The 14,171-nt window shown below is 43.5% G+C and overlaps 1 protein-coding gene across 7 annotated transcripts in view; it reads left to right on the forward strand.

Annotated features, from left to right (window-relative positions):
• Positions 1-14,171, forward strand: part of myo6a (myosin VIa) — a 90,070-nt gene that overhangs the window by 14,880 nt on the left and 61,019 nt on the right. For all 7 annotated transcript variants that reach the window (XM_055884540.1, XM_055884541.1, XM_055884538.1 and 4 more), the window contains exons 2-4: positions 5,091-5,225; positions 12,186-12,255; positions 12,546-12,619. In XM_055884540.1, coding sequence (XP_055740515.1) covers positions 5,109-5,225; positions 12,186-12,255; positions 12,546-12,619 — 261 coding nt within the window. In that variant the 5' untranslated portion in view covers positions 5,091-5,108. The remainder of the gene's footprint in view (positions 1-5,090; positions 5,226-12,185; positions 12,256-12,545; positions 12,620-14,171) is intronic.

Genomic DNA, 14,171 nt, shown 5'->3' on the forward strand with positions numbered 1-14,171 from the left:
TGCCCAATTTATCATGTTGTCTGTACGCTAGACTGATAGTCCTTCACACCATCATTAATAGCTGCATCGGGAGAACGCCGTTCGCAGATGTGCAGTCAGTGCTTGGTTTGCATTTCTGATTTTAATTTCACATGCCAATGGATGTGGTAATGAGCGTGCATGATGTATGCCAGTCTGTCCTGTGATGGGACTCTCTCTGACACATACAGAAGGAGAGCCCTTTGCCATGGGACCTTAGTTTTAGACTACGAGCTACAATGTGACCACAATTCTGCTTGTGAACACATGGGCTTACATGCATTTTTAGGTGCTCGTTGAACCTTCAATAATTCTGCTGAAGCTAAACTGTCAGATGTTCAGTTGCAGTGTGTAGGCTTCTGTGGGTGGGTGTCAGGTTCAGTCTTGCCTCGCTCTGCATGGCTCTCCAAGGCTCCAGTGTCTTTCCATGTCACTTCAGCAAGCCATGACGCCGACCGTCTCAGATTCTTCTGAAATAGTTTCTGTAGTTGGAAACAGATAAGACAAGAATTACAGAAACATTATTCTGTTGAATTATAATTTGATTCCTGAGAAATTAAGCTAATTCATTGCACCCACATTTTTATTTGTAGGATTCATATGACAGCAATCTATGCTGTGGTTTTGTCAGACACTGTTTCGAATGCAATTATTTATTTTTTTTTTGCATTTGTCACAAATTCATTGCAAGAAAATGGTACCTAATATTCAAATTTTTGCGCTTCATATCCAAGTCATCTAAACTAACATCGTTGTTACACAATCAATGTTTTTTTGATACATTAGGATGATTTGGACATGAAGTGTGTAAATGCTCATATAAACTCAGCAAAAAAAGAAACGTCCCTTTTTCAGGACCCTGTCTTTCAAAGATAATTCGTAAAAATCCAAATCCAAACTTCATCCAAACTTCATTGTAAAGGGTTTAAACACATGCTAGTTCAGTGAACCATAAACAATTAATTAACATGCACCTGTGGAACGGTCGTTAAGACACTAACAGCTTACAGATGGTAGGCAATTAAGATCAGTTATGAAAACTTAGGACACTAAAGAGGCCTTTCTACTGACTCTGAAAAACACCAAAAGAAAGATGCCCAGGGTCCCTGCTCATCTGCGTGAACGTGCCTTAGGCATGCTGCATGAGGACTGCAGATGTGGCCAGGGCAATAAATTGCAATGTCCGTACTGTGAGACGCCTAAGACAGCACTACAGGGAGACAGGCTGTCCGTCCTATCATCCTTGCAGTGGCAGACCACGTGTAACAACACCTGCACAGGATCGGTACATCTGACTATCACACCTGCGGGACAGGTAAAGGATGGTAACAACAACTGCCCGAGTTACACCAGAAACGCACAATCCCTCCATCAGTGCTCAGACTGCCCGCAATAGGCTGAGAGGTTGGACTGAGGGCTTGTGTTGTAAGGCAGGTCTTCACCAGACATCATCGGCAACAATGTCGCCTATGTGCACAAACCCACCTTCGCTGGACCAGACAGGACTGGCAAAAAGTGCTCTTCACTGACGAGTTGCGGTTTTGTCTCACCAGGGGTGATGGTCGGATTCGCGTTTATCGTCGAAGGAATGAGCGTTACACTGAGGCCTGTACTCTAGGACCGCGATCGAGGTGGAGGGTCTGTCATGGTCTGGGGCGGTGTGTCACAGCATCATCGGACTGAGCTTGTTGTCATTGCAGGCAATCTCAATGCTGTGCATTACAGGGAAGACATAATCCTCCCTCATGTGGTACCCTTCCTGCAGACTCATCCTGACATGACCCCCCAGCATGACAATGCCACCAGCCATACTGCTCGTTCTGTGTGTGATTTCCTGCAAGACAGGAATGTCAGTGTTCTGCCATGGCCAGCAAAGAGCCCGGATCTCAATCCCACTGAGCACGTCTGGGACCTGTTGGATCAAAGGATGAGGGCTAGCCCCCCCCACAGAAATGCCCCCCCCCCCAGAAATGCCCCCCCCCCCCCAGAAATGTCAGGGAGCTTGTAGGTGCCTTGGTGGGAGAATGGGGTAACATCTCACAGCAAGAACTGGCAAATCTGGTACAGTCCATTAGGAGATGCACTACAGTACTTAATACAGCTGGTGGCCACACCAGATACTGACGGTAACTTTTGATTTTTAACCCCCCCCCCCCTTGTTCAGGGACACATTATTCCATTTGTTAGTCACATGTCTGTGGGACTTGTTCAGTTTGTCTGAATCTTGTTATGTTGATACAAATATTTACACATGTTAAGTTTGCTGAAAATAAATGCAGTTTACAGTGTGAGGATGCTTTTTTAGGTACCATTTGACTTGCATTGAATTTGTGACACAAATGCCAGAAAGTTAGCATTTGAAAAGTGCCCAACCAAAGCATGGATTGCTGTCATCTTGTCCAGGGTAAGGAAACCAATACTTATTTTGTAATTTGTTTGAACTATCACTTTAACAATGTGTGCGGGGGAGGTTCTTCAAACTATTTTTCACCTAATAGCAGGAACAGTGCCATCTAGTGTTCAGAACCTGGTAATATTAGAATGTTGGAGGGGACAAATCTAACTTCAATTAATAATTTCTCTGAATAGGGGAAAAAAATATTTTTTTTTTAACTTCTCCAAATTCACTGAGAATAAATTTTACACAGGATGAAGAAACAAAATTCAGAGCCGCAGCTGCGTACTACATGGGTGACTTGACTTTCTTTGGATTCCACATGTCTAAGTCATTGTTAGGAAAAAGTTTGGTCCAAATCGGATGTTAGGTACTATATTTAGTGAAATATTATACGAATCCTCTAAATTAAGTGCCAATTTGTGTGCAAACAATTCGATGAATTTCTCAGTTAAAATTATTTCAACGAAATGCTGCAAGAATCTTATCTGTTTCTAATAACAGGAACAATTTCGGAACAATCTGAGATAGTGGGGGTCAATCTTCTTTCTTGTGCTTTTTGAGGTGGAACGACCCTCCAGGCAGTTCTAGTAACACATGTGGTTCATGTGACTATATTAGAGTACTGCATCAGCAATTCTTTGCTGTACGTTTTAACAGTGGGCGGGCATGTATAGTACGTGGTAGTATGTGTTGAGGTAATGTCTAACTGAGTTAATTTTGCTTAAAGATTGCTTAAGGTTAGGGAAAGGGTTAGCTAAAATGCTAACGTTGTCTGTCACTCGAACATATGCAACCTTTTGGTCTGTAGCAATACTCTATGTACCTGCCACCTCCTGATGTGGTTTCAGGAATTAACCTTTGACTTGCAATTCAAATGATCCTGCATCATCAGCTCTGATGTCACGTGTCTTCGTATTGGGAGAACTTCCTTCTCCTCAATAGACTGGTCAGAGTGACGTTAGCCAGATGCCAAAGAGTTATTGGCCAAGTGTAGCAAGATATTATGGACAGACAAGAAAAAAAGTCTTTATAGACCTAGTATTTCCGATGGAGTTAGCCTATCTTTCTCAAGAGTACTCATCAGCATGAGGTTGTGTAAAACTTACAAGGGCAGGTGCGTTTTACAGCCCAGCCAATAAGTTAATAGTAACCTTTGACTGATGTTTTGTTATGCCTGATTGGATAGAGGGACATTTCTGGAATCATAGTGAGTCCCTTTTTTTAAGGTAATGTGGGAAGCAGACTCTGCTCTTGGCACAGGGCTGAATTGATAGAGGTAATGAATGAATGAAGGTCCCCACACCTACTCATTCCAGGCTTTTTCTTTATTTTTTACTGTTTTACTCATTGTAGAGTAATAGTGAAGACATCAAAACTATGAAATGGCACATATGGAATCATGTAGTAACCAAAAAAACAGTTAAACAAATCAAAATATATGAGATTTTCTTCAAAGTAGCCACCCTTTGTATTGCTGACTGCTTTGCACACTCTTGGCATTCTCCCAACCAGCTTCATGAGGTAGTCACCTTGAATGCATTTCAATTAACAGGTGTGCCTTGTTAAGTTACTTTGTGGAATTTATTTCCTTCTTATAAGCCAATCAGTTGTGTTGTTACAAGGTAGGAGTGGTATTCCAAATTTGACCCTATTTGTTAAAAGACCAAGTCCATATTATGGCAAGACCAGCTCAAATAAGCAAAAAGAAACGACAGTCATCATTACTTTAAGACATGAAGGTCAGTCAATATGGGAAAACGTGCAGTCGCAAAAACCAAGCGCTATGATGAAACTGGCTCTCATGAGGACCGCTACAGGAAAGGAAGACCTAGAGTTACCTCTGCTGCAGAGGATAAGTTCATTAGAGTTACCAGCCTCAGAAATTGCAGCCCAAATAAATTTGTTCAAGTAACAGACGCATCTCAACATCAACTGTTCAGAGGAGACTGTGTGAATCAGGCCTTTGTGATTGAATTGCTGCAAAGAAACCACTACTAAAGGACACCAATAAGAAGAAGAGACTTGCTTGGGCCAAGAAACACAAGCAATAGACATTAGACCGGTGGAAATCTGCCTTTTGGTCTGAGTCCAAATTTGAGATTTTTTTGGTTCGAACATCCATGTTTTGTGAGACGCGGAGTAGGTTTCCTACCGTGAAGCATGGAGGTGTGATGGTGTGGGGGGGCTTTGCTGGTGACACTGATTTTATTTAGAATTCAAGGCACACTTAGTCATGCTGGTTATGTGGCAGCTTCATTAAATAGTACCTGCAAAACACCAGTCTCAACGTCAACAGTGAAGAAGCGACTCCAGGATGCTGGCCTTTTAGGCAGAGTTGCAAATAAAAATAAAAGATAAAGATGGGCAAAAGAACAGACGCTGGACAGAGGAACTCTGCCTAGAAGGCCAGCATCAGGGAGTCGCCTCTTCACTGTTGACGTTGAGACTGGTATACCCGCGTACTATTTAATGAAGCTGCCCGTTGAGGACTTGTGAGGTGTCTGTTTCTCAAACTAGACACTAATGTACTTGTCCTCTTGCTCAGTCGTGCACCGGGGCCTCCCACTCCTCGTTGTAGTGTGTGTGTGTTTTTTGTTCTTCAAAATGGAATAAATGTTTCATGGTCTCCTCCATTCCTCTAACGGTCTCCTGTTTCTTTCCTTTTGTGTTGCAGTGCTCTTCAAGCGGTCCAATGGAGGATGGGAAGCCGGTGTGGGCGCCCCACCCAGCAGATGGGTTCCAGCTGGGGACCATAGTGGACATAGGAGCAAACAGCTTGACCATCGAGCCGCTGAAACAGGGGCAAAAGGTAGGCGATCATATGTCCGGAAAATATACACACACCCTCGCGAAAACAGACGTCCATCGCTATAACATTTTGAACAGAGAATTTGCGTAATTGTGGTGGTGGTCATCAGTAGGCAGGTTTCTATTGCACCAGGTTAATATGACAAAAACAATGTCCCCCCTAAAATTGGTAACTGCAGCTATAGGATAAATGCTCTAAACATCAATCATTTATTTTATTTTTTTATCTGTTCGACAGGTGGATTTTGTTTTTTGAATAACTTATGATTCAGACCACTCTGCAATTTATTTTAAAGGTGTACTGCTTGATAAATCTTGTCCTGACTTTCAAGAATGCCTGAATTGCTTTGCTTTTCTGGATGCAAATTCCACCATCCAATTATTTCAGATCTACAGGAGTGCAAGTTTCCCCATGGCACAGACCGTGGCAATACCTTGAAACTTGGTAATATTTTGAAAATTGCAAATATTTGATGGGGGCCACAGAAAATCGGAACTCATCTTGAGGGGCCGCAGTTGCTAGCGGGTCTGCGTGCCCATTTTGCCATGGGGCGTAGAGAAATGTTTGCAGGTATTAACATATGAGTAAGACTAAATCATATCTTAACGATTTTATTATATATTTTTTTTTTATTATATAAAAAAATGTTAGTCACTCAATTAGCCTATGTCAGCTATCAATTACTGACATGACAAGAGAAACTACTGATGCACAACCAAATTTTGAAATTGCACCTGGTGTATTCTACTATTCTAACTCTCAGCAGTAAGTTGAGACCCCAACTGAGTTCCTAACACTGTTCCATATACATTCTGCGTAACCACAGCATTCAAACAAGGCTGCAATGAAAACCAATAGGACTGTAGAAACTGTGGTGGCGTCAAAATCCGGGGTGTAAACTCCATTTCTATTCAAATGTTGATTGACATGGTAATGGACCAATAGTATTGGAGAAACTATGAGAAAACGGACCCCTCTGACGCGGTACTTTACGTACGGCACGCATTATGCAACTCGCTGTGTGCCGTACAACCTCTTTCCATGAGTAACGCTTCTCTCGCAGAATAAAAACAAGAAATGATCAATGGTGACTTAATTCCTCGTGAGTTCATCAATAGTTAATTCAGTCAATAGTAAAATGTTTGTCATCGCTGCGAGCCATCATGACTCTCAAAAGCCGCGGCAGCCGCAGTTTACTTGTGAAGATTACTTTAGCGCCGACCTAAAACACCCTACTCAAACTCACACAAACATTCAAATGGGTATGTAACGAGACGTTATAGAATCTCTTTATAGTGTTTTATTTACATTTTACAGGTGATACGTTGGAGAAATCCAGTGGGGGAAAAAGCTTCCCCCTTTTTACTATCACTCAGTAGCCTTCGCTCCCCCCCCCGCCCTTTTTAACAAGACCTGGCTGAGCTCCTTTGACTTTTTCAGTCCTCCATAGACGGGCAGCATTAAGGTCTCATTTATTTTGCTGGGAAGGTGAGAAATTGTGCTTTACAATGGTATTCATATTATAGTTGACCTGGAAGTATTGCATTTTTGGCGTGCTAAAATGTACAGAAATTGGCTAGCGTTTTATCACACACAGTGTGTGTATACAATACATTAAGATCATGATTAGGTGAAAGCTGTCAGTCTATGACCCCTTATTGATGTCACTTGTTAAATCCAATTCATCAATGTAGATGAAGGGGAAGAGACAGGTTAAAGAAGGACAATTGAGACCTGGATTGTGGATGGGTACCATTCCGAGGGTGAATGGGCAAAGAATTTAAGTGCCTTTGAACGGGGTATGGTAGTAGGTGCCAGGCACACCGGTTTGTGTCAAGAACTGCAATGCTCCTGGGTTTTTCACTCAACAGTTTCCCGTGTGTATCAAGAATGGTCCACCACCCAAAGGACATCCAGCCAACTTGACACGACTGTGGGAAGCAATGGAGCCAACATGGGCCAGCATCCCTATGGAACGCTTTCGACACCTTGGAGGGTCCATGCCCTGACAAATTGAGTCTGTTCTGAGGGCAAAAGGGAGGGGGGTGTGCAATGGCAAACTCAATATTCGGAAGGTGTTCCTAATGTTTGGTATACTCAGTGTATATGCATGTTTATATATACAAAAGTTATGTGGATTTGGCTATTTCAGCCACACCCGTTGCTGACGGGTGTATAAAATCAAGAACACAACCCTGCAATCTCCATAGACAAGCATTGGCAGTAGAATGGCCTCACTGAAGAGCTCAGTGACTTTCAACGTGGCACCTTCATAGGATGCTACTTAAGTCAGTTTGTCAAATTTCTGCCATGCTAGAGCTGGCCCCGGGCAATTTTAAGTGCTGTTATTGTGAAGTGGAATCGTCTAGGAGCAACAACGGCTCATTCGCGAAGTGGGTAGGCCACACACGCTCATTAAATAGGTTTCCATTGCCGAGCTGCCACACACAAGCCTAAGATCACCATGCGCAATGCCAAGCGTCAGCTGGAGTGGACTAAGGTTCGCTGCCATTGGACTTTTGAGCAGTGGAAACATGCTCTCTGGAGTGATGAATCACGCTTCACCATCTGGTTTGGTGGATGCCAGGAGAACGCTACCTGCCCAACTACATAGTGCCAACTGTAAAGTTTGGTGGAGGAGGAATAATGGTCTAGGGTTGTTTTTCATGATTCAGGCTAGAACCCTTAGTTCCAGTGAAGTGAAATCTTAAAGCTACAGCATACAATGACATTCTAGAGGATTCTATGCTTCCAACTTTGTGGCAAGAGTTTGGGGAAGGCCCTTTCCTGTTTCAGCATGACAATACCCCCGTGCTCAAAGCGAGGTCCATACAGAAATGGTTTGTCAGGATTGTTTTTTTTAAGAACTTGACTGGACTGCACAGAGCCCTGACCTCAATTGGAACGCCGACTGCATGTCAGGCCTAATCGCCCAAAATCAGTGCCCGACCTCATTAATGCTCTTGTGGCTGAATGGAAGCAAGTCCCCGCAGCAATGTTCCAACATCTAGTGGAAAGCCTTCCCAGAAGAGTGGAGGCTATTATAGCATCAAAGAGGTGACTAACTCCATATTAATGCCCAAGATTTTGCAATGAGATGCTCGACAAGCAGATGTCCACATACTTTTGGTCAAGTAGTGTGTATATTTTTTATTTGGGGGGGTGGGGGCAGGGAATTGATCCGAGGGCCTTCAAAAGGGGGGCCACCAGTTGCCGATCCCTTGCATAAATGGTTAATGGAAACACTTCAACCACTTTTATTTGACACTAGGTTTTTGTAAAATAGTTTTAAAATAATTTTTACCGACAGTCAATTGTCGCATCTATTTTCTATTAACTTTTTAAAAGTCTACCAAAAATCGCTGGAGAAGTTAATGGAAATCTATCTTGACACGAAGACCCTCCAATAGCCAACATACTAGTGAAACATCAAATCTCTGTAGGCTGTAGTTTAGTCGTTTATAGATACTACCCGCCTCCACTGGTACAAAATGAAGCCCCAGTATCTGAGGTAAAGTGGCTCTTACCTGGTCAAGTAGGCTTTCCCTTCGAAGCCACCAGTCACTGCTAATTCACTAGATAATGTATTACGCTAAAGCTCTTGATGTTAGCGAAACCCAGTTTCTATGGTAACTCGTACTTCCTTGTGTGGCTTTGTCATAAAGTGAACGTCCTCCTCAATTTGCTCACTTATAGTGTTTACATCCGGCCCATAAATCATCAGACTCCGTCAGATCTTTTATTATGAAGGAAGCTGTGTGTGTGTGTGTTCCAGTCATTTGTAACGGAGGTGTCCATTCTCTGGCATTTATGTTCCGTTCTGTGCTGTAACAGGCAGTCTGAGGGGCACAATGTGTCTTCTGTCCCTGCAGCAGCCAGTTAGTGCCAGTCTACAGCTCCCTTCCTCCACACCCAGCCCGCTCAGAGCAGCAGCGGCGTACGCAGCCTGGCAGACCCCTGAGGGGGGATGTCAGGAGAGAGGGGCTGCTCAGTGCATGACACTGTGTCACACACACACAGCCTGAGCCACAATGGCTGACTCTGTGGCCCACAACGTTAGGTAATGTGTCCCAGACTGGGCCTGTGTCCCCAATGGAACTCTATTTCCTATATATTGCACTCATTTTGACCAGAGCCTTGGTTGTAATTGGTGCCCTATAAAGGGAATAGGGATACAGTTTTTTCACTGTTTTGTTCTGCCTTGGTGTGTGTGAAAAGAGAGGGGGGGGGGTGAGGGACGTATTTAAATTCAAGGGGGCATTGCCTCACCGTCCGTCCCTCCCCACCTCCCTCTCCTTTTCCTCTTGCCTTCAGTCACCTCACGTGGCTCAGTGCTTTGGAATCTTGCCAGTTTGGGCCCAGAATGTGGCACATACCAGTGCAGGAAAGAATGAACCGACTGTACGTCACCTTGGCATCTCCACTCTTGGAAGTTTTAACGCCTTCTTGCAGTTTCTTTTTTGGAGACACTAAGGACACATCCCAAATAGCACCCTATTTCCTGTATAGTGCAATACTTTCACAAGTAGTGCACTAAATAGGGAATAGGGTGCCAATTGAGATGATACCTAAATTGCTGGCCCAGAAGAGGAGAGGCCAACAGGTCCCCATGGCCCACAGGAGGGAGCTGGCTCTAGCTGGTTGACCCAAATGGCACTCTATCCCCTACGTAGTGCACTTCTTTTGACCAGCACTATGTAGGGAATAGGGTGTCATTTGGGACGCATTGCTATGTCTGGCTTGGCCTCGCTAGCTACACACATTGCAGCCCGCCTGACCCGCTTACTAGTCTAAGGTCACCCCACATATGTTCCCCAAACGAACTTCTAAAATATTTGTTAAACATGTACATTTTTTCCCCTGGTGAAGAAATGTTTTTGCCACGTGTGGAATGGACAAGGTAAAATTGCAGAAGGCTTTTAGCTGGTGCTGTGTTAGGGGCAGGCCAGGAGAATGTAGCTCTCAAACTCCAGGCGGCATTCTGCCTTCTCCCTACAGTTTTCACCAGTTAACTCAGCGCCGGGATTGTAGTTCACATGAGCTTTTAATGTTTAGATAATCATCGCTTGCGACACGGCTTTCGAAACAACATATGGCACTTGTCTTTCATCAGCGAGAAAGAACCCTTCAAATAAAAAAGATACACTGACTGTAGCGGTTATGCACAGACCCATAAGGCTGTGTGTGTCCATCTGTTTCCCGTAAACAAGCGCTGTAACATTGGGATATGGCCCTGTGGGAACACTAACCCTATAAAGGTGTGTAGTAATTTAAAGGTTTTTTAAAATGTATATTTAAAAAAATATAATTCTCGCTGATATGAAAGATACCTTCCTAATGTTTCTAAAACACAAGTGGTGCGTGTTAATGTGTACCGCAAACGTCTGGGCTCTTACCAAAACTCCCCCGGTCAGAAGATACCGTCGTCAATATGCGCTAAAGCAGTTGGCGTCGATGAATTGGTTAAGAAGAATGTATCCGTGCAGAAGGAGAAAGGTGCAGCCAGCCATCTTTCACTAGCTTTGGTTAGCCAAGTAGCCCACTGTGTTTGTTCATAGTTCCATGAACATGAATGCTCTGCATATCTTCAGAAACGATTCACACACCTTGACCTTTTCCACATTTGTTGTTAGACTGAATTAAACATGTATTCAACTGAGATGTTTAGTCACTGCCCTACACACAATACCCCATAATGTCAAAGTGGAATTATGTTTTCCAAATAAATTAAAAGCTGAAATGTCTTAAGTCCAAGTATTCAACCCCTTTTTGTTATGGCGAGACTAAATAATTTCAGGAGTAAACATTTGCTTAAGTCACTTAATAAGTTGCAAGGACTCACTCTGTGTGCCGTAATTTACATTTACATTTCAGTTTAGTCATTTAGCAGACACTCTTATCCAGAGCGACTTACAGTAGAGTGCATACATTTTATTACATGTTTTACATTTCATTACATTACATTTCATTACATTTTACATACTGAGACAAGGATATCCCTACCGGCCAAACCCTCCCTAACCCGGACGACGCTATGCCAATTGTGCGTCGCCCCACGTAATGGTGTTTAACATGATTTTTGAATCACTACCTCATCTCTACCCCACACATACAATTATCTATAAGGTCCCTTGGTCGGGCAGTGTATTTAAAAGGTAGATTTAACCACAAAGACCAGGGAGGTTTTCCAATGCCTCGCAAAGAAGGGAACATATTGGTATATTGAATAATGACACTCATCAACTACGCTCAACTGCTAGTGCGCTTTCACACACGGAGTCACGCTAACTTGCAATTGCAATGTGCTTTTAGAAATTCTGAAATAACCCGTAGTACTCACCAGATGTGTTTTACCTTAAACACATGCTATGAGTAACACACGAACACCAGCCTCACAACTCAAGCCCTGCCTATGGGGACATGTAGCTAGCAGTATTGTTTGTCCTAGGCCATGCATGTGTACTGACAATGCTGGTGAATAATGCATGGTGGCTGGCCTCTGCAGTGGAGGTGCTGACCGCCGACCATGGGCCTGAATAGGGGAGGGGCTGCAGCTTGCAGTCAGACTCCGCAGCACCTCACTAGTTAACTCCCAGATCCTGTTTCTGCCTCTCTCCAAATAATTCATTGTCCCCTGTCACTCACTGCTGCATACACCCGGGCCTTTGAAGCAATGGCGTTCTGAACGGTCAGTGTTTTGAGTGGCCGTTGGGAAACTTGGGGACTGCTAAAAGAACACGTTGACATACTTGGAAAAGGTTACTGACTTATGTGGACTTCATGGGTTTATTTACTCGTGTGTCTCTCTCCTTTGTGCATTATTTGGTATTTTAGGCCACATACTTTTATGTGCGTAGTGACCTACTCTTCAACTTTTAATACATTAGAAAGAGAACAGCATGGTGAAATGGTTAAATTGTACAGATTTAATCCTGTTTGACGTCCATCTTGTTTTGACAGAGCTTTACGGCCCAGATCAACCAAGTGTTCCCAGCTGAAGATGATGTCAACAAACATGTGGAAGACAACTGTGAGTTTATAGCACAAACACTGCTATTGTTTTAGCAGAAGTCTGCAGTCTCCAGCACAAGGTTTTTATGTTTCTTACCATCACAGAAAGTTGCCCTAATGGGCACCTAAGTGGTTTTGCAGCACTATAGTATGCTATAGTAATGAACTGAATTACTACCCTGAAACTGTTACCCCCAAAAAATCCACTGAGGATTGAGGAATGCCATTTTGTGACATTTATGTTCTTATGTGTTTTCCATTTTGATCCATCCTCTTCTTGACAGCTTGTGATTTACTGTTGTTTTTCAGGTTCTTTGATGTACTTGAATGAAGCCACTCTATTGAACAACGTCCGCGTGCGGTATAGTAAAGACAAAATTTATGTAAGTACTTTATAACACACACAACCTGTATTTTCGCTACCGTTCAAAAGTTTGTGGTCCGGTGCACAACTGAGCAAGAGGACAAGTACATTAGTGTCTAGTTGTGAGGCGTCTGTTTCTCAAAGTCCTCGACTGGCAGCGTCATTAAATAGTACTTGCAAAACACCTGTCTCAAAGTCAACAGTGAAGAGGCGACTCCGGGATGCTGGCCTTCTAGGCAGAGTTGCAAAGACAAAGCCATATCTGACTGGCCAATAAATATATTAAGATGGTCAAACGAACACAGACACTGGACAGAGGAACTCTGCCTAGAAGGCCAGTTTTCACCTGTGCTAACATAACTGCAAAAGGGTTTTCTAATGATCAATTAGCCTTTTGAAATGATAAACTTGGATTAGCTAACACAACGTGCCATTGGAACACAGGAGTGATGGTTGCTGATAATGGGCCTCTGTACGCTTATGTAGATATTCCATAAAAAAATCTGCCGTTTCCAGCTACAATAGTCATTTACAACATTAATGTCTACACTGTATTTCTGATCAATTTGATGTTATTTTAAATGAACAATGAAAAAAAAAAATTGCTTTTATTTCAAAAACAAGGACATTTCGAAGTGACCCCAAACTTTTGAACGGTAGTGTATATCCTGCTGTCTTGTTCCAACAGCTGAACAGGTTGAACCAGTAGGGGCAAGGCCGATAGAACACTCACTCATTATCATGCTAAAGCCCTGTCACATCAGCCACTTCTGTCTCTTCACCTACTGTACTTTACTGCATGTGTGTGTTGTGGTGTGTTCCCTCCTTGATGGATGGCGTGACGGCCTTATCATTGTCACTCTGGGCTGCATGTCAGGTGGCTGATGGGAGCGAGGGCAGCTACATTGACGCGCACGCACACCTGACAGGCAGCCCAGAGTGACAACGACAAGGTCTTCACACCGTCCATCAGGGAGGGGACACAACACATATACACACGCAGACACAGCTAGCGCTTGTCATCAGTCTCCCTGCTGGCCCCTGTCTACCCCTTTGTAATTGGCCAGGGAGCAGAGCAGAGCCAGAGAGCGCTATCCTGTTCCCCACTGAACTTAATTAGGTCCTCTGAGGTGACAGCCAACCAGGCAGGCAGGGGGACATGGATGCCAGCTGGTGGGGGAGAGGAGTCATGGGACACTTGTCTTCCAACGGGTGGCATCTAGTGGCTGCAGTGAGAAACTGCTGAACGGGTTGCTGTGTTCTATGGAAGTGTTTGGCTGATATGCAGTGAGGCAATTCCTTTTAGCAGTGATGGGACTTGTGTTTTGTTAGGTACTTGAGGAAAAACTGGGTGTTATCAGAAGTGTTCACCCCAAAAGCATTTGTGTATCTAGTGCTGAGCGATTAACCGAAATGTTGGTCATTTTTTTTGCTTTTTAAACGACTAATTTACTGACATCAGTTAAATTATTTGAATTCCATTTAGTTCCTTTTTTTCTGTGAGCTCAATGCGCAGTTTCTCTAGAGAGAAATCTGATGAAGTCTGAACTGTGCGACGTAGTCAGGAGTTG

The sequence above is a fragment of the Salvelinus fontinalis genome, chromosome 27 (genome assembly GCF_029448725.1).
Source record: "Salvelinus fontinalis isolate EN_2023a chromosome 27, ASM2944872v1, whole genome shotgun sequence".
In the NCBI taxonomy this organism is placed as follows: domain Eukaryota; kingdom Metazoa; phylum Chordata; class Actinopteri; order Salmoniformes; family Salmonidae; genus Salvelinus; species Salvelinus fontinalis.